Source organism: Epargyreus clarus, unplaced genomic scaffold (genome assembly GCF_041222505.1).
Source record: "Epargyreus clarus isolate Ecla_fem2 unplaced genomic scaffold, WU_Ecla_fem_2.2 ptg000031l, whole genome shotgun sequence".
Lineage (NCBI taxonomy): Eukaryota > Metazoa > Arthropoda > Insecta > Lepidoptera > Hesperiidae > Epargyreus > Epargyreus clarus.
Genome location: NW_027332236.1, coordinates 4,309,266 through 4,335,722, shown reverse-complemented (window position 1 = coordinate 4,335,722; position 26,457 = coordinate 4,309,266). Strand labels below are relative to the sequence as shown.

At 32.6% G+C, this 26,457-nt stretch overlaps 1 protein-coding gene across 1 annotated transcript in view; it reads left to right on the top strand.

Annotated features, from left to right (window-relative positions):
- Positions 1 to 619: 619 nt before the first annotated feature.
- Positions 620 to 26,457, top strand: part of bent (projectin protein bent) — a 120,958-nt gene continuing 95,120 nt past the window's right edge. Inside the window, exons 1-33 of the mRNA XM_073090012.1 lie at positions 620 to 814; positions 4,011 to 4,239; positions 8,060 to 8,199; positions 10,900 to 10,921; positions 11,872 to 12,034; positions 12,836 to 12,977; positions 14,176 to 14,311; positions 14,407 to 14,610; positions 14,699 to 15,000; positions 15,131 to 15,757; positions 15,838 to 16,010; positions 16,122 to 16,295; positions 16,420 to 16,674; positions 16,983 to 17,405; positions 17,679 to 17,786; positions 17,886 to 18,005; positions 18,196 to 18,360; positions 18,455 to 18,568; positions 18,670 to 18,771; positions 18,884 to 18,982; positions 19,062 to 19,157; positions 19,797 to 19,889; positions 19,996 to 20,076; positions 20,161 to 20,277; positions 20,367 to 20,465; positions 21,028 to 21,141; positions 21,327 to 21,407; positions 21,641 to 21,760; positions 22,550 to 22,657; positions 23,867 to 23,899; positions 24,319 to 24,381; positions 24,829 to 24,921; positions 25,542 to 25,592. Coding sequence (XP_072946113.1) covers positions 4,067 to 4,239; positions 8,060 to 8,199; positions 10,900 to 10,921; positions 11,872 to 12,034; positions 12,836 to 12,977; positions 14,176 to 14,311; positions 14,407 to 14,610; positions 14,699 to 15,000; positions 15,131 to 15,757; positions 15,838 to 16,010; positions 16,122 to 16,295; positions 16,420 to 16,674; positions 16,983 to 17,405; positions 17,679 to 17,786; positions 17,886 to 18,005; positions 18,196 to 18,360; positions 18,455 to 18,568; positions 18,670 to 18,771; positions 18,884 to 18,982; positions 19,062 to 19,157; positions 19,797 to 19,889; positions 19,996 to 20,076; positions 20,161 to 20,277; positions 20,367 to 20,465; positions 21,028 to 21,141; positions 21,327 to 21,407; positions 21,641 to 21,760; positions 22,550 to 22,657; positions 23,867 to 23,899; positions 24,319 to 24,381; positions 24,829 to 24,921; positions 25,542 to 25,592 — 4,791 coding nt within the window. The 5' untranslated portion in view covers positions 620 to 814; positions 4,011 to 4,066. The remainder of the gene's footprint in view (positions 815 to 4,010; positions 4,240 to 8,059; positions 8,200 to 10,899; positions 10,922 to 11,871; positions 12,035 to 12,835; positions 12,978 to 14,175; positions 14,312 to 14,406; positions 14,611 to 14,698; positions 15,001 to 15,130; positions 15,758 to 15,837; positions 16,011 to 16,121; positions 16,296 to 16,419; positions 16,675 to 16,982; positions 17,406 to 17,678; positions 17,787 to 17,885; positions 18,006 to 18,195; positions 18,361 to 18,454; positions 18,569 to 18,669; positions 18,772 to 18,883; positions 18,983 to 19,061; positions 19,158 to 19,796; positions 19,890 to 19,995; positions 20,077 to 20,160; positions 20,278 to 20,366; positions 20,466 to 21,027; positions 21,142 to 21,326; positions 21,408 to 21,640; positions 21,761 to 22,549; positions 22,658 to 23,866; positions 23,900 to 24,318; positions 24,382 to 24,828; positions 24,922 to 25,541; positions 25,593 to 26,457) is intronic.

Below are 26,457 nucleotides of genomic sequence, written 5' to 3'. Positions count from 1 at the left end.
TAATACTATTAACATTTCTCTTTCCTAGTTTTGCCTAGTCTTCAGGATAGTAATTCGTAATGACACTTTATAAATTATCTTTTTCATTAAAAGTGATATGTAGAGTGTAGACATTTTTTTCGGTTAAACAACCTAAGATAGGTGACTAATTGGTAGGAGTAAAATATGTCAGGGATTTTATAATCGCAATCGTTCAAAATGTGCGTTTGATGATTAATTCCATATATCAAAATAATCCCAGTAATATTAAGGTACGAAGAAAAATAATTTAAGTAACAACAAAAATGCATGCGTAATAAACAATTGGATCATTAGTGTCTTTCGCATAAAGCTTATCAGATAAGGGCGATGAACTCTATAACCTATGTAATCACAGCGTAGTATCGATTATTTCAACCACGCTTTAATCAGCATGAAGCAAAGATATGAAAGAAATTGCATTCGACAGGAATTGAGTCACGGCGATCATTGTTGCTCAGGGGTTGATAGCTTAGATCATTTTCTATCTTCGAAGGAAAACACCTCTGCAGTGGCTACGTCAGTGTGACGGGCCGTTATCCAACCGGCTGCAGCAGCCCACGCGCATTCCCAGCCCGCCTCGGCGGATCGCCAACATTTTCATAGTTTAGTTACGATTTCGAAAACGATCCGACGCGTCCCGCCGCCGGCGAATCCGCCCGATTTCTCGAATCCACTTTTGCTTTACCTTCGTCGATTTCTCGAACACGGACCCCCGTTTGAGAAGACTTGGTTGTGTTTGTGTTTTGACTTAAGTGCTTTGTGATACCCTGTTGGATTTTTACCGATTCAATAGGTACGTATTGCATGTTTTTAAAGGATGTCGATTAGAATAAATTTTAAATTTTGGAAAAAAGTGTGTAAAAATTTTATGGAAGTTGCTGATTTAAAATTTTAATTTCTTCAGTATTTTACAACAGACCATAATAATATTTTATTAAGTTAAACGAAGTCAATGTATTAAAGAGGACAGATGAAGAGAATATATTAAGCGAAGTCGATTTATCAAATCGTAAGAAATATAGGATGATTGATAAAATTATATTATTTCCTGAGCAAACTCGACATTCAAAGTGGGGCAATAAAATCAGAAATAATCCAATCGATAATATTAGGTAACCGTCGGAAGTTATAAAATGGAAAGAAGTTGAGTCTGTTAGTTCCAAAACGTCTCGCGAGGCCTTCAGCATTACAGAAATAGATCAAGACGTTTCGTTTACACTTGTGAAAATTTTAACACTGGACACCCACACGTATACACTTCACCTTGCCGTGTAGATGGCGCTGACCGCAGTGCGCGTGAGTCACTCGCGTGAACCGGAGCTTTGGCCAAGATTGATTTCGTACTCCAAAGTACTCCAAGTCACTTATGAGTTATCGGTAGAGCTTTGATTACTTTATGGTGGATGATCGGATAACACATAATAAAATTTGGAAAGGTATGCGTGACCTTCCAGATCACGGACATAATGCTTGTTCATTGTACAATTTGGTTTAAAGTTTAAGGCCTTAATTGAAATCAAAATTTTGAAGGTTTTGGACCAAGGCTTGATAAACTTTTATTATGAAAGACTTCTAGATATTAACAACGTTAGGTTGGCTAAGTCCTTAAAACATGGCCTATGGTAGATTTAGAAATTTTTCATTTGAGACTTTCGAAAAATTGTCTGTTATATTCGTTTTCATTTTTTTAGGTTTGCCTTTTCATTGATATGTACACAAAAATAATTAATATTATCGATATAAGAACGGTAAGGACAAGCTTTTTGGATTTAAGTTATCAATGCAGTCGTATTCCATATGCTGCTCCATGGACATCTGGACCAAATAAAACTTTCATCTACGTCTCGTTCAACGGTTGAATAATAATACGTTGATACTTCTTCTACTAAAAAATATCGTTCTTATATTATTATTGTTATTTAATGAATCTACACACGCACATACACATTCCGCAACTTCCGCAATCGAGCCATGCCATGAGGTCTTTTGCCATCTTCGAAAAATGATAAGTCTATTAGTACCCAGTGACGCTGTATCTAGTGACGCGACATGTGTCTTGATCCTACCCTGCTCATTATCATTATTAGTTCAGGTGCACTATGTAGTAAAATAGTTGACATAAAAAAATATCTATGGAACCTTTTTATTTTTACAATTATCTTTGTCGACATTTGGATCGACGTAAGAAGCACCAGATATTATAATTTTTAGAGCATCCTTAAATTTTATTAAAATTGAATTACCTTTTTTCCACGGGAAGAAGTAGGATAATAAATAAAAATGAACCTATGAGTAAAACTACTGATCAAAGATGTGTAAAGTCTACCAATTCGTTATAGGACAGCATGGCTGACTGTGGCCTGAATATTTACCACTTTGATAAGAGACACATGTCCAACAAAGGAACGAAGATGGGTTGATGATGATGAATTTCGCTGATGATGAATGAACGCCTTTACATAGAACAATCTTACTGGAACTAAAGGACTTAAACTTTTATTTTTTATTAAGGAAGTTAAATACACATTTGATTTTTGTTGTCCGTTTGAACAAAGAGGCAAACCAAACCATTAAAGTTGAGTGGCCACTGATGAAGAACATTTTGTAACCGACCGTTAATAGGACTTCAGGTCATCACAGATTTTTGTTCTTGAAATGTGTACATGCGAACTATGAGCTACCTTTAGAAAATAAGAGGTGCGAGACTTTTCTTGAATAATCTTATTATTTCTCAGTCAGTAGCTATAAGATTTTCGTTGGAAGTCAGCCAAGATTTTGATTGTTTGATAGAGAAGGAATTTGCTAATGTTTATGTTACAATACCACAGGCTAAGCTTCGATCGATATAAACAGGTTGTAAACAATTTTAACATTAAGTATTTCTGTATTAATAGTAGCTATACAGTCAACAGCTGATATTATATAAAAAAGTTAGAGTAACGTAGATTTTTTTGCACTGAATTGAAAGTTCAAATTTTGAATCTCCATTATGCTTTAAGTTTTTAAACATTCTTTTAAAAGGTAGAATTAGCAAACGATCATGTAGTTCACCTAAGGGGAGTGGATATTGTCGCCCATGAATACCTGTTACCCCTGATAAGATTAGAGTTCTTCCTGAGGTCGGCCATAGACTAAGGTCGGACCAAGTTGAAACGCCTCGGAAAAGTATGTCTCCCTTACGACAACAGATGATAGACAGATTATGTAGATTTAGAGAATCATTACTTCACTTCGTACATGCTTTAGCAACAATGGAAAATATAATAAAAAATTTGAATAAATTCATATATATTCTGGGTATTCGGTGTTTGTATTTTTGTCTTTGCATGCCCTTAACAATAATTGTTTACTAAAAAACTTACAAATAAGCGTGAAGTTTAAAACTGAAGCGAATTGAAGAAAAAATATTTCGATTACATTGTTTACTTGCATAACATACGTAACCACAAATTTGCAGTCATTGATTTAAAAATATGAGTACTCGGTACTTGATTATTATGTTTATGAAAATACTGCATGATTCTGCTATTCTTCTGCATTAGAATCAAGACCAATTAAAGTTTCTATAAAAACAGCCTTCCTCTATTATGCCTCATTTAGATCTTAGAAAAGTAGAGTGTTTACTACCCCAAAGTGTTTACTACCTTATGCGTGATCACCAACGTAGATTTCCTCTGTATTTAAAGGGTGTAATAAGGTCCACCTTAAAACCCTGCAATTGCGCTTGATGCAATTACACTATATCTAAGTGCAAATAGAAATGAAATGAAATATATTTATTTCGTATAGGCCTACGGTGGCACTTACAAATTGTCAGTTACAATATTTTTTCTTAAACTACTACAGGATCGGTACGCGAACTCAGCTACATTATCAATTATTTATATAAGGCACATGAGATACTTTCATATTTATAGCCAGAAAACATCTTTACTTCTTGAATAAAATAATTTCTAAAGATCCGTATTAATTTTGTATGTCTTCCCCAGGGCTCATCAGTTCAAGCAGCAGTTGCTGTAACCAGTGATGACCAACAGCTAGCACGATGGGGGTGACGGATGACTTAGCCCCGAGCTTCACTCAGAAGCCGCAGCTACGCCAGGAGGACGATGGCAACAAGCTGGTGTTCGAGTGCCAGCTTCTTGCCGCGCCTAAGCCGGAGATATCCTGGTTCCGTAGCGATGAACTGCTCAAAGAGGATAACAGGACCAAGTTCAAGTGAGTTTGTGACTGTTTTTTGCATACTCATCGATTTAACATTGAGGTTTTTGGGTTAGATCCAGTTAAGCACATTGCTAGGCAATGAATATAGATTGTGGTTTTAAGTAAAGTCATGGATTACTCAAAATGGATATCAGGAACAAGTTCATGTGATCCCTTGATAGATTTTCTCGTGCAATGATTTTCAAACTGATTTGACTTCCAAAGATTTTAGATTCGATATATTGTCAGATAAATTCGATGTACTAAAGATATAGATATTTTTTGAGTTTATCTTTTTACTTACGTAAACGAACGAAGTAAAACTAATCCCAAGAATCACATATTTAAGGTTTCATCTCCAAAAATATTTATGTAAGTAATAATCTCTATTTCCGATTAATGGTACGAGTAATTCAATTCTGCTATTTATCATACCGATGGAAAGTTGGTTCATTTACCGTACTACCCACATCAGATAAGTAAGATAATACCTGTATATAAAATCTAGCGACTATAGTAGATTAGGTCAACGTTCGGGAAAATTACCTTGAAACTTTACGATTTGTTTGCCTTGATGGTCATGTATTCCCTTTGATGCACTCATGAGCCAAACTCGTTTAGCTGACACACTTGGCAACTCTTTGTTATTATCTCAGGTAATTAACGATTAAGGACGATTTTACTTTTATTAGCTTTCTATATTTACTTCTGAAATGGGTCGGCTAGTGCTTGGTCTCTTTAACTCATTATTTTATTTGTATGTAATTGATTTCTCTACGTCTCTACTTCTATTGATTCAATTTTATTGATTTCTTACTTATTACTATATAATGCTTGAAAATTATTTACTGCTTTGTCTTTATCACCAAATTACTGTCTAAGTAAGCAAAGTCAATTTAAATGTCCGTTTTTGGTATTTTTTCATAAATAGATTTTGATTCGGTTCGAAATAAAAATACATTTAAATCAACGAATCAATCGTTAACAACGGTGATAATTGATTGATAGTTAGACAGAAAATAGATTAGTGGGCATAGATATAGCAATAGATTTACAATGATAGACAGTTTATTTTGGGTACTGTATAAATAAATGTTTTGTGAACTGATTTCTTTGAAACGCCTTCAATACGTCGATGATTCAAATTCAGTGGAAGCGTGAGAGGAAAATAAATAATGCTAGAATGAGTCCAACAGAGTTTATAAAAATAATTGTTTTGATTTTAAACATCAATATCGTCATGAACTTTATAGACATACAGTAGAAATAGAACGTGTAGTGTTTGCATCAGTATCCAATAGCCTATACCTAGTTGTATAGTTTCATTCGTAAATTTTGTAATATCTATTTAATACACTTAAGTGTCTTAAATTGAATAGTATCAACCTAGAAAAACGTCATTCTTTTTTTGCTTGTGAATGGCGTAAATCAAAATGATCAAGTTCATCCAAGACATGAGTTAACGGTATCTTTCTTCAAAGCTATATTATTATGTATTGGTGTTACCAATATACACAACCTGATAGCATGATAGACACAGCAAACCTTTCCATTGTAAGAGAGTTCTATTTATAAGTACGAATTGTGAAAATGTTTACTGTTTCAATAAAATCTTTAAATCTTTAAGTGCTAATTTGTCTTAATTAAAAGCACTTTCTGATAAGGTGTTAAGGGGTTAAACATGTTTTTAATAAATACCCACCTTTCAATATTTTGATCTAAATATCTACAGTTACGTATTTTTTATTCATTACAAAACTAATATCTTACGTTATTTGTATAAATTTGTAGCGTTCAGTGTATTTCTATTTATTTAGTTGCTCTCACAATCGCAAACTAGCTCAGGGGTCATATAGTATTGGTCATCGCTTCTTATAGACATTGGTACAAAAACGGTGCCAATGCAATACCCTGGGGAACTCTATATCTATCTAACAGATCAAAGTTTCGAAATAATGATTAAATGAATTCATTGACAATTGACAAGCAAAGCTGCAAGACGCTATGTGTTACAAATATCAATTGAGAAGTAATTAATGTAAACAATCAATTTGAAACGAAGTGTATTGTTAGCAAATGTTACACTGATTAAATACCTTGGCAATAAACTCGAAGATATAAAAGTCAAGCGTTAAGAACATTTAAAAGATGCAATCAATTTTGCATTAAATGCGATAGTTAATTACGAAGTACATTTAGAACTTCACATAAAGGCGATTGCGATATTGCCTATTGTACATTTGTCACAGAGTACAAAATTAAATAAAAGAAAGACCCTTTGTACATACTATTTCTTTATATGTGTTTTTTCTTGTATCTGTATCGTGTGTGCATAAATAAATAAATAAACTAAATTATTTCAAATAGTTTAAGAAGTATATTAGTATATTAGAAAAAAAAATCGCTCTAGATTAAACTTCGAAGCCAATATTACAACAGTTTAGTGTGCTATATTACGATTAATTTTATTGTGATAAACAGTTTTAAATGTAAATGTAAATTTTCAGTCTTTTTTTCCTCTTTCCTGTAATTATCTTTGATAAAAAAAATACTGTGACTTTATGGTTTGTACGTTTTAATCATATTGGTTAGGGCGAACCGCAAAAATATTCATATATTAAAAAAAAGTAAATAATTTTATACAGTAGATATCACAGAAAAAAGAAAGAATATGTATTAATAAATATCGTACTATTATATTTACAGGAAGAAAAGTCATTATGTAGATACTTATTTACTTAGAGTTACTCGTTCAGAATTGATGGCTTTAAAAATCGTTTTCACCACGGGAAAATTCTTATTTTTTCTTATGTTGTGCCATAGTCGGCATCTACACGCTCGAAGATAACAAATACCTAGAATGAGAACAAACAGATTCGAGAACAAACAGTTTCTAGCCGTCGAAAATTCTCCGCAAAGGAAACCAGCATGGACTATTCTTCCATGCAGTTTGTCATAGGATTGTTAGAGACCAAAAATAGTTTTCGATTACGAGGCAAGCTTTCTAGGTCAATATATCATTCGAAAAAACTGTTCATATCTGATAAAAATTGTAGTGTAACTGAAAGATCTCACAAATGAAGCGAAAATATCATAAGCGTAAATGTTTTGCAATGTATATTTTTCTCTCTTGTAAATTGTCAGGAGTAATAAATTTTCTCTTAGTTTTGACGGTTACATCCGGCGAGCAAGTTTTCATTTCATTTTCTGTTACACAATGTATCCGGTGTTTCGAAATATTAACAATATACTTAAGTAGGCGGTAATTAATTAACAGGATACTTATTACTACGTAGAAAACTACTTTATTTGTGAAACAAAAATCTGTTTAAGATTTTTTTATCTTCCAATTTCTGTCTTGTATGTGCCTATATTTTATCGCACGTTAAATTGTCTCGAATTCCTTAATGAAAGATGATTACTCGTACATACATACATAACAGAGCTTGCTTTATTGAAATTTGAAAATATTGAAAACACAAGTCTCCTTCTATAAGTATATTAAAAAGACGTAACTTATTCTGACGAAATCTTAACATAACAATATGTTTATCTGAATTTAATTAAAGATGCGTTGCTAATTTTGAGTAATACCGTTTGAGTGAAAACATTTTTTAAATATATACTCACGTTGAGTACGTACGTACGAGTATCTACAACCAGAATACCATGGAATTAACATGGACTAGCAATAATTGAAGCAATATTACCCACGCGGTTTAACCACGTATAAATTATTATATTAATTTTTACCAATGAAAATCTGAACAATAATACCAACCAACTACCAACCATTAAAAATTTCACCAACTTAAGTGATTTCTTTACTCTCCAGGATCCAGAGCCTCGCCAACAATAAGTTCCTGGTGGTGCTGGAGCTTGACGACGTGGTCGAGAACGATGCGGGGCTTTACAAAGTGAAAGCTAAGAATAAGATGGGCGAGGTGGCCGCCTCCATCAATCTTAACTTTAGCCGTGAGTATCTCCATATTTGTTAGCTTAGAACAGTATCAAACTTTTATTTCTAAGACATAGAGGGTAGCTTAGGGATTGTTGTAGGAGATGCTAGTTGAGTCTTAATTTATTAACCTACTACAGTCACCAACAAGCTCAGTCATTGTGTTACGGAAAATCCTCCTTTGTAAGGAGGCTTCCTAGTAGCCAATATGCAATAGCCAATTGATGGACAAATACGGTTCTCTGTTTAATTCCATTGATACGCTATGATACTTTTTATAATTTTGGAGTAATAAATAGACTATGCCCATCTTTGTAGTCTTGTCTTTTAGCATCATACAGTAGATATAGAAAATAAGTAGTAATGCTGCTCGTGGACGTCTTTCACCATCAAATCACAATATAGCAGCGTTCGATACTGCAGTTGCTCTTGTATTTAAAATTATTCTCAAAATGTCATCGGACTGACACGTCTATTGCTCATAGTGTCTTAGAACATAAAACTTGGCCAAACTTTGGCGTTTGGTCTAAATACGTAACTCAATACATGTGTAATAAAAATTCCCACAAATAACACCGTTAGTCACGCACGAAAATACTTGACAACAGAAAAAATACCTAAATTTACTGTTGTTACCCACGCGTGACCGACGCCAAGAGATCGGTTGTTGGCAATGTTTAACCGATTCGCACGTTCAGTAATATATTGACCGAAAACGAAAATCACGGGAATGAACTGACGTGCCCCAACTTATCATTATGTCAACCTAAATGCACGGAATCACAGCTGTTCACAATATATTTGTTTTGGTGGTGGCAAGGTGCAGAGCCAGAAAACAAATTTTCGCCCTTAAATGCTGTAGTTGGTTGTTATTATATTGCTCCCCGCAGACAAAGAAATGACTGCAATATTTCTTGCAATTTAAACATGCTCCTTCTCAATAAACTCCTAGCTAAAGATTGGTGTAGTATAGAGGTTATTTACCGAGCCGATGTCAGTTACCCAGCGTCCCCGTGGATTCTTTCGGCAAATCTTGTCAGATGTATCTATATAAAATTTCGGCGGGGACACCCAAATAGAACGGACGGACTTTTATTGCGCCAATTAAGCACTCATTTTTATTTATTCCACAGACCTGTATTTGTTTAGATACAGGCCTGTGATTTATTCGATAACCGATACAGCGTTTATATTGCTGCACTAAATATATTAGCTATTGTCAAGAGAATACTTACCAATTGTACCAGTTGTTTATTATATTTCTAATTAGATATGTCTATTCATCTTCGTTTTTAATAACTAGCTTTTAGTTTTATTCTAAATACAAGTCCCATAATATAACAACCTCTCTCACATTATTTCATTCAATGTACAATATTTTCAAGTGAAACTCTCACAATATTATGACGGATAACTTGTCATATTTATGAAGTGTGAACATGTTAAAGAATATCCAGAAATAATTTGAATATGTAACGTATGAAACAAACTCACCGTATTTCCTTCAGTTTCGCATTCTATAAATAAGAAAATTTAACATCACATGACGAAATGAGAACAACCGACTGTAGATTTCTTAGAAATCAAATAGATGTGAGCCGTCGCAAAACGTTTATCTTCTGAATATTATATTCATTTTAACATCTGAATGTATTTGAAAGATATTTGAAGTTATCTACGAAAATACTGTTTAAATTAAAGTGAAATTATTTACCGTAGATATTTTCCTCATTTTTACACTGAATACGTCAACTTTTAGATAAAATGTATCCAAAAACATTTTTGTCCGCATAATTATTAATGTTGCAATTGGGATGTTCCTGGATGTCTTTTAAAAAGTTTCGTCAAGGGATTTCTTGTGCGTTTTAAAATATTATGCAAATATTAGTATATACCCAAAGAAAGTATGTATAAGAAGACATATATAAATATATTTATTATTTACATTCTTACTATTTCAAAAAGGGATAATGTGTTAGCCCGTAAAATGTTTCCTGGTCCAGTACCAATTTTCACAATTGGTAAACTGATTTTACTTCCAAATATATGGCGATGATATGAATTGACCATGTCAGTCTTTAAAAGTTTGCGTTTCTATATACTTATTTTGATGATAATTATCATCGATTTTTACGATAACTTATAATATATCATATCATATGTAAACTAGCGATAACTAACGGACTTGGCAATCGATTGTCAAATGTAAGATAAGTCGTCATTCAATTTGAAATTCTGTTTCAAATAGTCCTTTTATTGTAACCATATTATTATTAAAGTTTTTGAAAGTCTTATATAATGTTTCATACAAATCTTTTAAAAGTGCCGGTAAAATGATACTACTCTTATAAATTCTTGAGTTTCTTCACTCCCGGTAAATATAGAACTGGCGTCAGAAACGAGTTCATAAATAAAAATACTGAAAACAGTTCGAGCATGAAATATGATTCTTTACAAAATCGAATGAATTTCCAAGAGTTTAACAGTTATAGTCTAGAATAAATCTGGAACACCACCTGGATTTATTTCTGGAATCATCACCAGCTTGTGATTTCCTATGTTTACGTCTGGTTGGTGTTATTAGAAGTTATAAACATTGAGCGTTGCTTTTATTTCAGAGCAATCTATTTTTTGATTGTATCCATATGAATTTTCCTTCCACAATTCCACAAAATCTATTGAAGTTCTTGTTACTAATTGTGATTTTTATTTTTCAGCCGCTGACGAGGAAAAACAAAAGTAAGTTTATTTTACTTTATATTCACCGGTTCACGTAAATGTTAGTGTTATATTTGAGTATTTCTGATGTTTTACGGATTGAAACTAAGGTGTAAAAAATTGTTATTTCACAATAGGACTTAAACGAAGTGCTAAAAAACGGCAAAAATTCATATAACTAATACTGAGGTTCATTTTTTTATAATATAGGAGTAGCATACGAGCATGCCGTTCACCTGATGGTAAGTGGCTACAGCTACCCATGGACATCTGTAATCAACCCCCAGATAGGATTAGATATTCCTACCTGAGGTCGGCCACAGAAGACCCCCGCGAACTTAGTTGAAACGCCTTGGAAAAGTATGTGTCCCTTACCACACTCCTCAATCCAGAACACAGCATAGTTTAACACTGCTATTATGAGGCATTAATAGGTGTAGCGGTGGTGCCGCCGAAGTTGAACCACAAAGGGTTCTTCAACCTTCACCTTCAAGTCACTTTTGTTAGTAGAGTATAAAACCTCGAATGAAATACGTGATGCCTCGATAAATCCGCAAATTATGTGTGTAAAATATTGAAAATCTGAATAACTGATATAAATCTGAATAACTATAACTTGAAAGAATTTGGGAAATGTTAAATGATATTTCAAATACTTAAATAAGACCATTAATCTATATTAAAAATACATGCGATGCCGCACTTGAACCATAAAAAATTCTTCGATTACGTTGATGATTGATTTATTCAATCCTAATTATAATGATCATGAGAATACGAGGAAATTATTCTGTTTAGCTTTCTTCCAATTTTTCTAAGGACTATATTCCAGAACTCATTAATTCTACGTTTCATATTAATCCGTGCTATAATTATGTTCTACCCACATGGATGTTTTTTGGAGCTGTAGTACGATATAGTTTCAAAAAAATATTGACGGTGTCACTAACTATCAAAATTGTGAATTCCAGACAAGTGGACGGAAAAGCGCCAACGTTCGCGCGCAAACCCGCCATCAGACAAGAGGATGATGGCAAGCGGCTGATCTTCGAGTGCCGCATCGAAGCCGACCCGTTGCCCAGCGTGGCGTGGTTCCATAGCAACAATGAAGTCAAACCTGGACCTAGGCATAAGGTAATATCCAATAATCAATATACTTGTGCTGACCCATGTTCAGTTTCTGTTCAGAGTTGTTGTGTGTCTATGTCATCTACAGCATCTCTTGCCTTTTATGTATAATAAAGAGTAATTGTAAAGTTTTATAAAATAAACAATAAGATAATTAAACATTAGATAAGCGTTTCAAATTAACAATTGCTGTAATATCGGTTCGTATTCTTATACGAACCATGTCCACTTTAAAAAGCATGCTAATCTTTCAATAACTTCAATAACCTAGAGATTCATTTCTAACAGTATTATCAGTAATGTCGAACAAACCTCTTTAGCTAACAGTATTATATAATCTCCTTATAAACAAAATAAACTCTCCTTACCCATAATTCTATTTATGTTGTGTCATATTACTCAAAATTGCAAATAGCCAAAAGTAGAATATAGATGTATTATTAGAACTAAAATGATGATTACTAACATTGCTATTTTAAAAGTACTTAGAGATGGCCTTGACCCCAATATTGTTGGCTTGAATCACAGGCAGATGTTGGCTGGCGACCTACGTCTATTCATACATAGAATCATATAGAAAGTATGCTATACAGGATGATATATATTATACTTTTTATTTGCAATAATTATAATTTAATTATTGTTTTCATACTTTATCAAATAAGCACTGGGCTTATTAGTACATATTTAGTAAATTATTGGAACATTCACATAAATTAAAATTTTATTACTTGTTTCATATTTCTACAAATGCAAATGCAATGAAGATGTAAATAAATTTATAGCAAACAATTTTAAATTCCACAGTTGACAGTCAGCAAGGATGGCAAGTCCTACTACGCATCCTTAGAGATCAACAACGTGACTGTAGAGGACGCTGGCAAGTACCGGGTGACGGCTAAGAACGAGCTCGGCGAGAGCAACGCCACCATCAGCTTAAACTTCGACAGTGAGTTCATTGACACTTGTAATAGTTATGAGTGGTGTCCTTTCGACTGTCTTAGATTTAAAGAACTTAAGATCATCTGGCAAATCCGAAAGAATGTTTCGCGAGCTTATTTCTTCCTGCTTTAATTGTAAATTAAATTATCGTGTGGTTTTGTGTTTGAAAATTTTCCACACTGTTTTCAAAAGTGTGTCACGTAAACTCATTACGGGTTTATTACGGACATTATTCTGATGTATTTGCCATTTGATCCTTTGTTCTTTTTATTAAAAAGATGTCGTAATAAAATGAAAATATTAAATTGAATTTAAATATTGTTGTGATCACGTTCATAAATAGATTCACTAAACAACGTACATAATCAATTACAAACAATACTCGATATAATTTGTTACTAGCATTCCTGGAGATATTTAAAATGCTTACCATCGTTTTAATAGTGTGTACCTAATCATTTTCCAAATTTGTTTTCATACATGCGTTCATGGTAAATTTATATGTTGCAGCTAAGCTTTTGTTACCATTCACTAATTTCTTTTAAATACCTGTTACTCTACACTACACTTTAATTTTTATGTTTAACTTAGGGTTTAACATGATGTTCTTTAAGATGTTTTCTTTTGTTAATTGAGTCACGATATATAAGCACTATTATACAACACACACACACATATACACTTGCACCATATTCACTATCAAATTAAAATATTAAATTAACAATTTTATTTTCACAATTTTTAAAATGTATCACAAAATATAACTTTATTTTATCTTTTATACTTTCATTATTACCATGTTTGACTCGCCCCCGCTATGAAGCTTCTATTAACATTCACATGTACTAGAATTTATATTGTGGTAGTTAGATATATCGCAGTATCCTTGCTTTAGCGTACGCACTACTAATAATAATGTAACACCAGCAACTGTAATGCGTGCGTGAGGTTTATTGTAGATTTAGGTACAAAAAATTATAATCTTTCAATTTACATATTTATGTATTTATTCGATAGTGTTAACTACTTCTTATACATTCCTCGATTAACTCTTTTTAAACTCAAATTTGGCTGCGTATTATTAATCCGTACACGACTTTAAAAGAAAACATCTTAAATATCATAGAAAAGGAAAATGGCTGCAACCATTCATGCAAACGACAGTATTATATTAATTGGTATTAATAAGTAAATTGATGGTATAGGCGACGAAGCGCCCGTGCCTGAAGACTTTATCAAACCGACGTTTACGGAGAGACCGGTCACCAGGCAATCGGATGATGGTACCAAAATCACATTTGAATGTCGATGTGTTGGCAAACCGAAACCAACCGTTTCATGGTAAGATTATACTAATTATACCTAAATGGAAGCATAGAGTACAAAATGCGTTTTTATTACACACTGAATACTAATATAACGCATGTGATATGCAGGTACCATGGCAAAACATTAATAAAAGAAAGTAGTCGATATAAAATCACATTAGAAGAGGACCAAACATTATATCACATGGCGCGACTAGAAATTATAGGCGTAGAGAATTCGGACAAAGGAGAATACAGGGCTGTAGCGAAAAATAAACATGGTGAAGGCGTAGCAAAAATAAACCTAAATTTCCAAAGTGGAGACAAACCCAAGTAAATATTTCTCATAAGTAAATAATTGTTTTCAAATTTTAAAACCTTTTATTTAACAAAATTATTAAACATTTTATTTTTCAAACAGAATTCCTGACGGTAAAGCACCTCGTTTTCCCAAAAAGCCTACAATAAGGCAAGAGGGAGATATTTTAGTAATGGAATGTATATTAGAAGCACATCCACTTCCTGATATTACATGGTTTCACGGGGATAAAGAAATTAGGGACGGTGTCAAAATGAAAATGTCCAGGAAAGCAGTTGGAAAGGACACTTACAATTTGACACTTGAAATTTTAAGTCCGACTATGGAGGACGGTGGAAATTATAGGTGTAACGCCTTCAACGTGTTTGGTGAGAGTAATGCAAATATTGCTCTCAACTTCCAAGGTAATGTCGTTTGAATAAAAATATAAACGTACGCATACAGTAGCATCCGCATGGTAGCTTTAAGCTTTGGAGCTGCATGAATCTCATAAATGTTATTATCGATCAATAACAAGCATATTACTTCCTGTAGGTGGGGATGATGAAAATGGTTTCGCTCCGTCATTCATTGAGAAACCCAGAATCATTCCCAACGAAGATGGCACACTCATTACGATGCGTTGTGTCTGTAAAGCGAAGCCGGCGGCTGTTGTCACGTGGTACAGAGGCACGACCGTTATTAAGGCTAGTAGTAAAATAGAACTGAAATCAAGTGTTATTAGCGAAGACGTTTACGAATTGGTGTTGCTCTTATCAAATCCGACGGGAGCGGATGGTGGCGCTTACCGCTGTCACGTCAAAAATGAATTTGGAGAGAGCAACGCTAATCTTAACTTGAACATTGAGGCTGAACCAGAACCAGAAGGCGAGGGACCAACATTTGTTGAAAAGCCTACGATTCAGTCGAAAGATAACGGTAAATTAGTAATCATGGGTTGCAAAGTAAAAGCAAATCCCAAGCCAACGATCGTATGGTACCACGAGGGTAAAGAAATTAGGGACTCGTCGAAAATTAAGACCAGGGTCGAAGTAAAAGAAGATATTTACACCATCATACTAGAACTAATTGATCCTGGTATTGAAGACTCCGGATTGTATAAGTGTAACATTAAAAATGAACTTGGAGAGCTCAATGCAAATCTTACGCTCAATATTGAAAGTAAGTTTCATATTAAATTACCAAGATTCTTTTTTGTTTTATTATTGAACTTATTATTAATAATGACACTTTTATTACAGTCATTCCAGTTATCAAAGAGAAACCAAAGATCATTAAGATAGTTAAGAAGAAGACTGTAATTGTTGAATGTAAAGTATTAAGTAAATTTGCACCTTCTTGCACATGGTTCAAAGAATCCTCAGCCGTCAGAGAGGATTCAAGACATACTGTGCTTATTGAACCAGTAAGAGAAGTAAGTAAAAGTAAAAATTACATTATATTCTTGTTTTTGTGGAGGAGTATTTTTATTTAAGTATTTCTTTAAAACATCATAAAATATTAATTATAACTTAACTATTTTTAGGGTGAGTTCGCAGTAAAACTCGAAATCTCTAACATCTCACAAACCGACAAAGGTTCTTACAAACTCGTTGCTAAGAACGAAAAAGGTGAAGCGACATCACAGGTCGTCGAAATTACTGAAATTCCTGAAGAAAAGGGCGACAAACCCCAGATTATAAAACACTTCAGAAGCTTGGTAAGTAACGAGTTTTAATTGAAACTAAATATTTTAAGAAATATAAAATATTTGGTGAAGACATACTATATGTCTCAATAGGGAACATGCTGATAGGATTTAAATAATTATTAATATATTATAGGCCAAAAAAGAAAACGAGGAAGCTGAATTTGTGGCAGTCCTTAAAACATCGGACCAGTCATGTAGATGTACTTGGTACAAGAACTCTACTGTAATCCGGGATTCGTCTGAAATCAACACATCTTTCGATGGAACAAACGCAAGACTTATCATAAGAAAAGTGACAACTAAACATGTAGCTAATTATAGAGTTGTTATTAAGAACGAATTTGGAGAAGATGAATCCAGCGCCGACTTAACAATTGTCGAAGAAAAGGTACGTAAAATAATAGAACATATAAATTTAAATTGTGTCACATGCCCTTGACAACTTATGTTTTAAACTCTCCACTGTGTAGGTTTCCTTGCAATGTTCTCCTTCACCGTAATACAAATAACAATTATCGTATAAAACCTGCATAAATTTAAAAAAGGCGGTGCATGCCTGGCACCATCTGAACGTGAAACTGAATTTTTAACATCTAGGCCATTTCGTAATTTTTAACGATGTAAAAAAAATGCAAAAAAAAATACGTTTTTTTTGCATTTTTGTAACTCTTTCCTTTGTTATTTCAAAACAAACAGAAAAAGAAGAAGGAGGAAGAAGAGGAGGAAGAAAAAACTGTTATGGAATCCGAAGAGGAGATGTCTGTAATCGAAGAGAATCACATTGAGGAAAAGAAAGAAGCTGTAAAGAAAGTCTCCAAGAAAGAGGAAATTAAAATTGAAGCTAAAGTGGAAGAGACCAAAAAGGCTGAAATAGAAATCCAAGAAACTAAAAAGGTTCTTGAAAAGAAAACAGCCAAGACAGAAGAAGAGAAAAAGGCTCTTCTAGAAAAGATCGAGAAAAAGAAGGAAGAAAAAGAGCAAGTAGAAGCTAAAATTGAGGGCATACCAAAATTAAAGCCAGTTAAGCCTAAAGAAGAACCAAAGCCTGAGGAACCCAAAAAGACTGAAGAAAAGAAAAAGGTCGTCAAAAAGAAGGTTGTTTCAAAGAAGGAAGCTGATGTAAGTAATTTTTGTTTGGTTTTATTAGGCAAGTTTTGTATAAAGCTTCTAGTGGTAATTTAAATGAAACTATGTTATAAATATTGTCGTTGTTATTTTATGTTGATTATTTGTTTTTAGTATAGTTAGCAATCTTGGATCGACGGTCAGGTACTATTCCAAATATTCTGTACATTATGTATATTTTTGATTATGTTCCAATGATGTAACTCATTTTATATTTTGTGTGTGTCGTGTTAACCTTTGGACGTGCTAAACTGTATTTGAATGTAGGAAGTGATGGAGTTCGTCGATGATTACGAGAGACCGGTTTTGGAGAAATATGAAAAGATTTCACCGACGCCTCTTGATAAAAAACCTAAACAGGATGACACTCCCAAGGTAATCATTACATTACACACACTTATTTTACATTTATACATTGAATATTTTAATACAAATATAATGACTTATATACTTACATTTTATGACTTTATCTAGTCAAAACGTGCCTCGGTATCGGAAAGTGTTAAAAGCGAACAAGAAGTAGAAAGCGAGGAGGAACCGTCAATCGCGGCTCCGGCACCAGAGAAAAAACCTAAAGTTGAGCCTAAACAAAAGGTATTATTTAGCCCCTACAATATTTTCTAAATTAAAATCAATACAAAAATAACGGAAAATGAACCTAAAATTGTACACAAGCATTTTTTTTTTAATTTTTGCCGTTTAATATTTTCAATATAATCTTGACAATATTTCGTTAGTTATGTATACAATAAAATAAATATTTACTTAAGACATAAATTATTAGGAGGAGGAACAACCTCGACGACCAAGCGTGAAAAAGGGTGTTCCCACGCCTGAGGAACCAGTCGATGAAATATCTAAAGTTAAATTAGGCAAGGCTCCTGTAAAACCAACTGAGGAAAAGCCTGAAGAGCCACAGGTAGCACAAACTAAAAAACCAGTTAAAAAGGTAAAAAATCAAATTTACTCTACAAATCGTAATCAGAATACTTTCAACTCTTATTTTACACTACAATACTACATGAACGTTTTATTTTTAAAAGCCCGGGAAGCAAGAAGAATTCGTTGACGATTACGAAAGGCCAGAATTAGAAAAATACGACAAAATGACACCAACACCTCTCGATAGGTCTAAAAAACAAAACGGAGTCAAAGAGGTACTTGTCTTTAATATTTACGTCTCAGATTAAAATGAATTCGATTCGGTAATTCGATATTAGTATAAATTCGCGTCCAAAATTATCTTTTGTCATTTTAGGAATCACCCGAATTTGTGGATGATTATGAAAGACCTGAACTTGAAAAGTATGAAAAGATAACACCTACGCCTAAAGATAAACGTCGTACTAGTGACACTCAGGTATAATTTAATTATGAGTTTTACTTATTAAAACTTGTTTCTGAATCAGATATAATTAGTGTTACTTTTTCAAATATTAGGAAATACAAATAAACTTAAAATATTTCTATAGGATGAGGTTGACATGATGAAGGGAAAAATTAAGCCCAAACCTAAAGAAGAAGAACCAGAAATGCCTCAACTCCGTAAACGTTCTGTTGCGAAAGACAAGGTACACAACACTACTTAATTACATATTAAACTCACTAATAAGAATCACAAAATATAATGTTAATTAAATTATTGCTTAGGAGGAAGAGAAAAAACCTGAAGACAAACCAAAGGCTAAACCTACCAAAAAAGACGAACCTGAAGCCAAAAAACGTCCTTCTCTTAAAGAAAAGGAGGTACACATAGTTACAAACTCTTATTAAATAATCTACTTTCACATAACACACTTATACGGTGAATAGAGTTCGTATACATGTGACTCTTATAACTATTGTCGAGTTAAAGGTCGCATGTAACCAATTTTACTGCCGTAATTTCCATTTAACACAGCGTTTGGTAGTATCTAGGTAACAGCACATGGGGAGTTTATGCGTTAACTATACGCTATATTTCTATAGAAGTTCAGCATTTACTTTATTTCTTTTACTTCTAATTATCTTAATCCTTCAACGAGCGCAGCAGATTAATTCAGCTAAAGTAAGTCTTGGCTGTGTGACTGCTTGATGCCTTACGCTGATATAACTATCTGTACGCTTAGCTTTACATGTATGGTATAATATTTATTATTTTCAGTATTTCCGTCGTTATAAATTTCTTCCGTTAGAATATCTATCCTATTATTCTATCTTCGGGGAACTTTGAAGAAACACAACGACAATATGGCCGTCTATATGTACATTGCAAATTTTCGAAATCTTAACTTAGTAATAGGATTCTTTCTAATTGGCACAATTTTTTTGTTCGTACAGTTTCACGTTTTTACTTTTATTTATTAGAAATATTGATAGTCATATTTTCAATTTAATATTTTTAAGGTTGTTGTGGAAGAATTTGTCGATGATTACGAGAGGCCAGTTCTTGAAAAATACGAAAAAATTACACCGACACCCTTAGAGAAAAAGAAGAAGGTACACCATCAACACATACATACACATTAGCTTTGTACATTATGCCAAAAATTGCTAAAATTTATAACTAAATATTGATAATCATATGTTATCAAATGTTTATTAGGAGGATAAAAAGCCTGAGGAAGAAGTTCCTTCAGCAACGGCCACAAGACGTCGTTCTGTTAAAAGCAAAGACAAACCAGAGGTACGAAATACAAATCACATATCTCACTAACAACATATTTATACTGCAGTTACGATACGTTCTTAATTAAATTTATTTCTATAGCCTATGGATGTCGACGAAGACGTTACTTTGTCTAAGCCAAAGGCTCCAGCTAAGCCGGGCCAAGAACCTGAAGAGGTCTCACTTACACACAAAACACCCGCCGAAATTACGCCCACGGTTCGTATAGCCATTGTTTAAACAAAAATATAAATTATTTTCAAAATTTTGCCATTCATTATAAAACAAATGCATTTAACGCTAAACAGGAGGATGAAGCTGAAGCAAAGCTCAAGGTTAAGAAACCAGAAATTGTCGACGAAAAAACACTTAAGCGACCCAAACCGAAAGACACGGACACAGGAAAGGTAGTAATTAATCTAAATTATACAGCACATTTTGGTTTAAATTGCACATTATATTAAAATAAAAGTTTTTTATAACCTGACCATATTATTCTAAGTCAGGAATAATAAAGCAAAGATGTCAAATAAATAATTTACAATAATTCACAGATGAACGCTACCAAAACTAATATTTTACCACCACAACCTGTTTTAAAGAGAGTATTTGTTCTGATAAAGGTACCTACGATGAAGGTAGACGTACAGTTTGTGCCATTTTTGAAATAAGAGGAGCACAGAACTTTGCACTAGTTTTTCACAATGAGGCAGATGTTTTTGATACACTATTTCACGTTTTACATAATTATATATATATACATTACACATGTACATATACACTTTTTCTTATTTTCATTAATATTTCAAAATATTTCAAAGTTCTGAATCTTGTTCTCTATTCTTATACTTACTGGCACTTTTGAAGACTACTGTCAACAAATCAGACGTAGCCTTCAATTTAATTTTAACTTTTTCTTATACACTGTTATGGAAAGCTGTGCACTTAACTAATGTTTTGGTGGGCTAGGGTGAGGATACAGAGGAGTCGGTCAGTCTCACCAAGCCTCGAACTAAGACAAGCACGACTGCGCCCGAAGAAGCATCTCTTACACAAAAAACACCTGCACAGAAAAAACCAACGGTACTTTTCTTTCTTTGTATTTTTAATTATCTCAGCTAATTAATTTCACTTAACTTTAACGATATTTCAATAGTGAATCATAAAAAGCTATTGGAAGAAATTGGTTATAGTTGAAACAAAATTAAAAAAAATATTTAAAAGAATAAGAATTTCGAAATTAATTCTATTGGAAATATCATCTTTAGGAGGATAGCCAAGAAGCCCAACTTAAAGTTAAAAAACCAGGTGTCGTCAAGCGAGGAAGCAAAGCTGAGGTAGATAAACACGTTTACTTTACAACTATTATATGTATTAGTTAGACGGGAAGTAATAATACAAAAGTATCCGCTGAGATAATTAAAGACACTAATCTTTTCAATTTCAATAAACGATGGAGCATGAATAATATCACTGGTTTATATTATTCACAACCACACTAACCATATAGATATACCTGCACTAGCTAAACAACGCTTTTATAATCTAGAACTGTCCTGTTAAAATTATATTGCTTCTTTAGGAACCCCTGACAGTCCAGGGTGGTAAATTTGAAAAGCCTCAACTAAAGAAAATAGTTAAGAAGACAACTGATAAGCCCAAAAAAGCTACTTCTACTGGTGATAAAGAAACCGAAGACGGGGTAAACACCATTCTGTTGTTCTGAACTTTGTGCTCTCTGAATCTATCTTCTCTTGTCTCTCTTTCAGCTCTTCTGTTTCTCATTGTGTTCTCTTATCTATCTCTATATCTCTCTCTATTTCTATTCTTTTCTATTTAACTTATTTTAAATACAGATTTTATGCACATATTAAAAGCATATTATACATTTGCAACAATACCTCTACTTACTTCTTGCAACCTTAACAGCACAAACCTTATTCCAACACATTCACTACACATGTCTTATCCCCTGGATGGAGTCTGTTGAGTTGTTGTCGGTTCGTTGTATATGTATTGGGTCGTTGCAAGTCGCATGTTGCTATGTCTATATGCCTATGTCTCGTGTTATTTTCAGGTATGGTGAGTATCATGTCATTTTATTATACTTTGTACTAAAAATAAGTTTAGGTTGTACTTTGCGCGCAGAAAATGATCCAATTTGAGCATCGTTCTTTTATAGTACAGATGTTCAACTTTGTACTCATTATTGCACTTAAATATTATTTTTGCGGTAGAACCACGTTCTCACTTTCAAGTTTTGACTTATAATAACAGCATTTAATGCTACAATGTTAGTAGTAGCAATGATATAGTTACCAGAAGTTCTAAAATTTTTAGAAGTTCTAATGCATCTGTAATCTACCTAAATTTGAAACAGATCACAGATGTTCATGAGCGGCAGTGACCACTTTTCATCAAGTGAAATGCAAATTTACTGGCTATTTCTATAACAAATACATGGAATATAATGAGATTGTTGGTTTTACAGTACGAATTGGACTTTGTGGACGATTACGAGAGACCAGTTCTCGAAAAATATGAAAAGATCACACCAACTCCAACGGTCAAAGAGAAGAAAGAAAAGGAAGTTACAAAGGTATGTAGTTACGAAATTATTGTTTATTTTCTTAAAATTATCTTTTAAATATTTTTAGAAAGAAATAGAAATTAATTATTTACAAATTTTACAACAAAGCTACAATATTTCTCTATTACTATTACGTTTTAATGTAATATTTGGGTAATAATGGTTTAAATTAAATGTAGATAAAATACTCGCGGTAAATTTTGTGAATTAATAATGAACGAATTTATAAGATTTAATATTTATCTTAACTAATTGGATTTTAACTATGACAACATTTCCAAAACCATTAAAATATTACGATGAAACAGGTGGAAATGGTAGCTGCCCAACAACAACGTCTTGAAGTTAAGGTAGAAATAAAAACACCCAGAGTGATCCCTGTTCATAAACACAATGATATAATGTTTCGACACACACATAAGTCTGAAAGACTATTGTTTGCTGCGATACTACTACATCTGTTAAGCCTTATATAACTCCTTTTTTATTCCCATTTCGGTCGTTCCATAATTTGTCAATGAGAAACATTTACAAAAGCATTTTCTTCCAAAACCAAATTGGATTGCAATATTTAATACACAAGATAATTTATTTTTAGACAAATTATTTATTTCTGTGTTATTACTCTATTCTGATCTGTAAGACCATCTCAAACTAAAAGGAATTTATCTACATACAAAAAGGGAACACAAATCAATTTACACGCAATTATTAGTTTGGGATTGATTCGATAAAGTGATTCAAAATTTGTTATTTTTCTCTCAATAAACACAAAATCAATCACGTCACGTGTTTGTGATATCTTCAAATAAGTCATTGGAATTAGTTATTTCTAGCAAGAAAATAATATCTTTTGATACCTTTAGAGTTAAATATCACCCTTCTTGTATTCATTTATCTTCTTGTTTTCAAGTCCTCGTTGAAATCCTCAATACTTATTTGAAGAGTAAGTATATGTTTTTTCTCCTCTGTAGAACGAAGTAGGAGAAATGTTAATTAACCATTCCTATGTAAGCTCGTCTGTGTATTAATAATCAATTTGTTTTGTCCTATCCTTTTTGTATTCATATTGGTAAATTCAATGTATATTTTCGTCTCGTAAATAAAATATGATTTTCCTAGTATTTTGATCACAATTGAGTTCAAAAGTGTTATTCCATGAATAAATGTCTTATGTTTAATGTTTGTGCTAATCATTATATGTTTTTTTTCCTTTAGACTGAAAGCAGGAGAACATCGATTCAAACTGAAGTTAGTATTTAGAGTACCTTCAATTTTGAAGCTTCTTTTAAAGTTGCTTATTAAGTTCTTATTAAGTGTGTTCACACTTATGTGAGGCTTGAAAAAATATTACCAGTCTGCAATAATGTAGCTGGCAATATCGGGCATGTCAGGGCAATATTTGCCCCTTTTATATCTGTTACTATAAAAATATTTTTCTAGTGATATCATCTACATAAGACGATGGTTAGAGATAAAATTTATTATCCTTAAGAATTTCTACTGGATTTTAAAAAAAAATTTTGCTATTAAAAAATACATATTATATTTGCTTTTTATTATAAAAACGATGAAATGATCCAAGACTCGTAAGCTTTTTAGTGTTCACAAAAGTCATTAGAATAGAATACTAAAAATATTTAAAAAAAAATATTCATTTTTTTCTAAAGGTATCAGAGGAAGTTAAGACTGAGAGCCGTAGAAGTTCCGTCATGGAAGCTAAAGGCCTTAAGGTAAGTTTATCCAAATACAAATACTTTAATGTAAAATGACAACGAAATTAATGTGACTATATCATTATTGTTAATGATACTGTAAGTACATATTTTAATATTAATAAAGGGAATGATTGTTATAATCCATTCTCAACCATTTACAACGATTTCACTCATGGATACATTTCTCTACTCATAATGAGAATTATTTATGGAAATAAACTTGTAGCTTTAATTACTTCAAACGTTTAAAGTGTCCTTTTTGTATTTATTTGTATTTTTTTCATGATATTAAAACATGTTAAACAGGTTATTTTAACCTTGGGATATTTAAAATATGCTTAAAGTATTTTGATCAATTCGTCTATTATGAAGATTGATTTAATAGTCTATTCTTATTAAAACACCAGTTACTTTACATCACCAGTAACTGTAGTTACATTCAATTGCATTTTCTTCAAACAGTTGACAAAGGAAACTGCTGAAAGCAGAAAGTCCTCCATATCTTCAGTTGCTGAACAGCAGCAAGTGGCGACATTGAAAAAGACCGCTGTTAAGGTAAGTCATGATGATACAAAAAATTATATGATTTCTATTGATTTTGTAGAAGCTGAAAACATCAACATTACTTATTTATAATTCAACAACAAAACTTATATTAATTATTTTAAATAATTAATTACTTTTTTAGTTTAATATTTCAATAGCGATAAAGACGTAAACATGTCAGACAGTCGCTATTTAAAAATATCTCAAGATTTGACTACTGTCCAAAATAAAATGAACAGATTATTCTTATCATAGTTGCTTTCAAAATTTCAGCTTCTGATAAATATTTATAAATTTTTAATAACGTATATGCAAACGCAACCCTCAAAGCAAAATCCTTTAGTTAAATCTCACCATGTTAATGTCACAATTTTGTTTGTATCCGCAAAAATTGCACAGTAGATCCACAAACTGCATAAAATAGATGAACCCACAAACCCAAAGACGCTAATAAGTAGCCTGATGCAAATATGGTGTTTTTTATTTCTCTTTCTAATGTATACAAGTTTTAAAGCTTCGTAGGCTATCTAATCTAGAATTTTAACAAAAAGCACCATATAAGTATCAGGAGACAATAGATTTTAGAACCCATAGCGCTTATTTATTCCCCCATAAACTTGTGATTTTAGACCGCCGTAAAGGAACCAGAAGCAAACATACTAGACCAGGTTAAGTTAAAGGTAAGTCGCTTTGAAGCAAACATGCATGCTGAAAAAATTCTCTATGTACATTCTTAAGAAACATACCAGGACAAAATGTCTTTATCTGTTCTTTTGTAAATAAATACTTTATTGTCAATAGGATTATTGTCCTTTGACAAATGTGTGTCTAGTAAATAACTATCTCTAAATGTTTTTATGTGAATAATTTCACGGCAATGTAAAGGTGTAAAAATCACAACCACGAAACGTCCGTGCCGCTAGATTTATTTTTTCTATCTTTTGTAAATAGGAAAACGCTATTGAGACAGTAGAAGACAAGGTAAAGCCAGAATCTGTTGATAAGCCCTCAGAAAAAACATACCCGTGGCGACCTACGCAAACAGACACACAGGTATACTTTCACACTCACACTCCCACGTACACATTTACACACTATACTATAATTACTTACATAATACTCTTGAATACTTGAAAAAATCATATAATTCCCATAGGAACCTACTGGAAAAACACAACCGAAACGTAGTCAAAGTTTAGATCAGCCAACAATTAAGGATTCAATACAACCGCGACGTCATAGTAAAACGGAGGTAATTAATAGTACTTTTATATTCTTAATTAAGGTACATATAAAATACCATAATATTCAAATTACATAAACTTTAACACTAAAAATACCAGAAATTGGATTGTTAAACGTTTAACAATATGTTGTTTAATTAGGATATTGAAGACGTAGATGAAGAGATCGAAAAATCTGAAACTAAGCGTAAAGTATCTATCGACAGGCCGAAAGAGCCAACTAGGCGCTGTCCAAGTAAAAATACTGAGGTATGGAAATATATACTATTACCATTAAAATTGTATTTTTACTTCAATAATG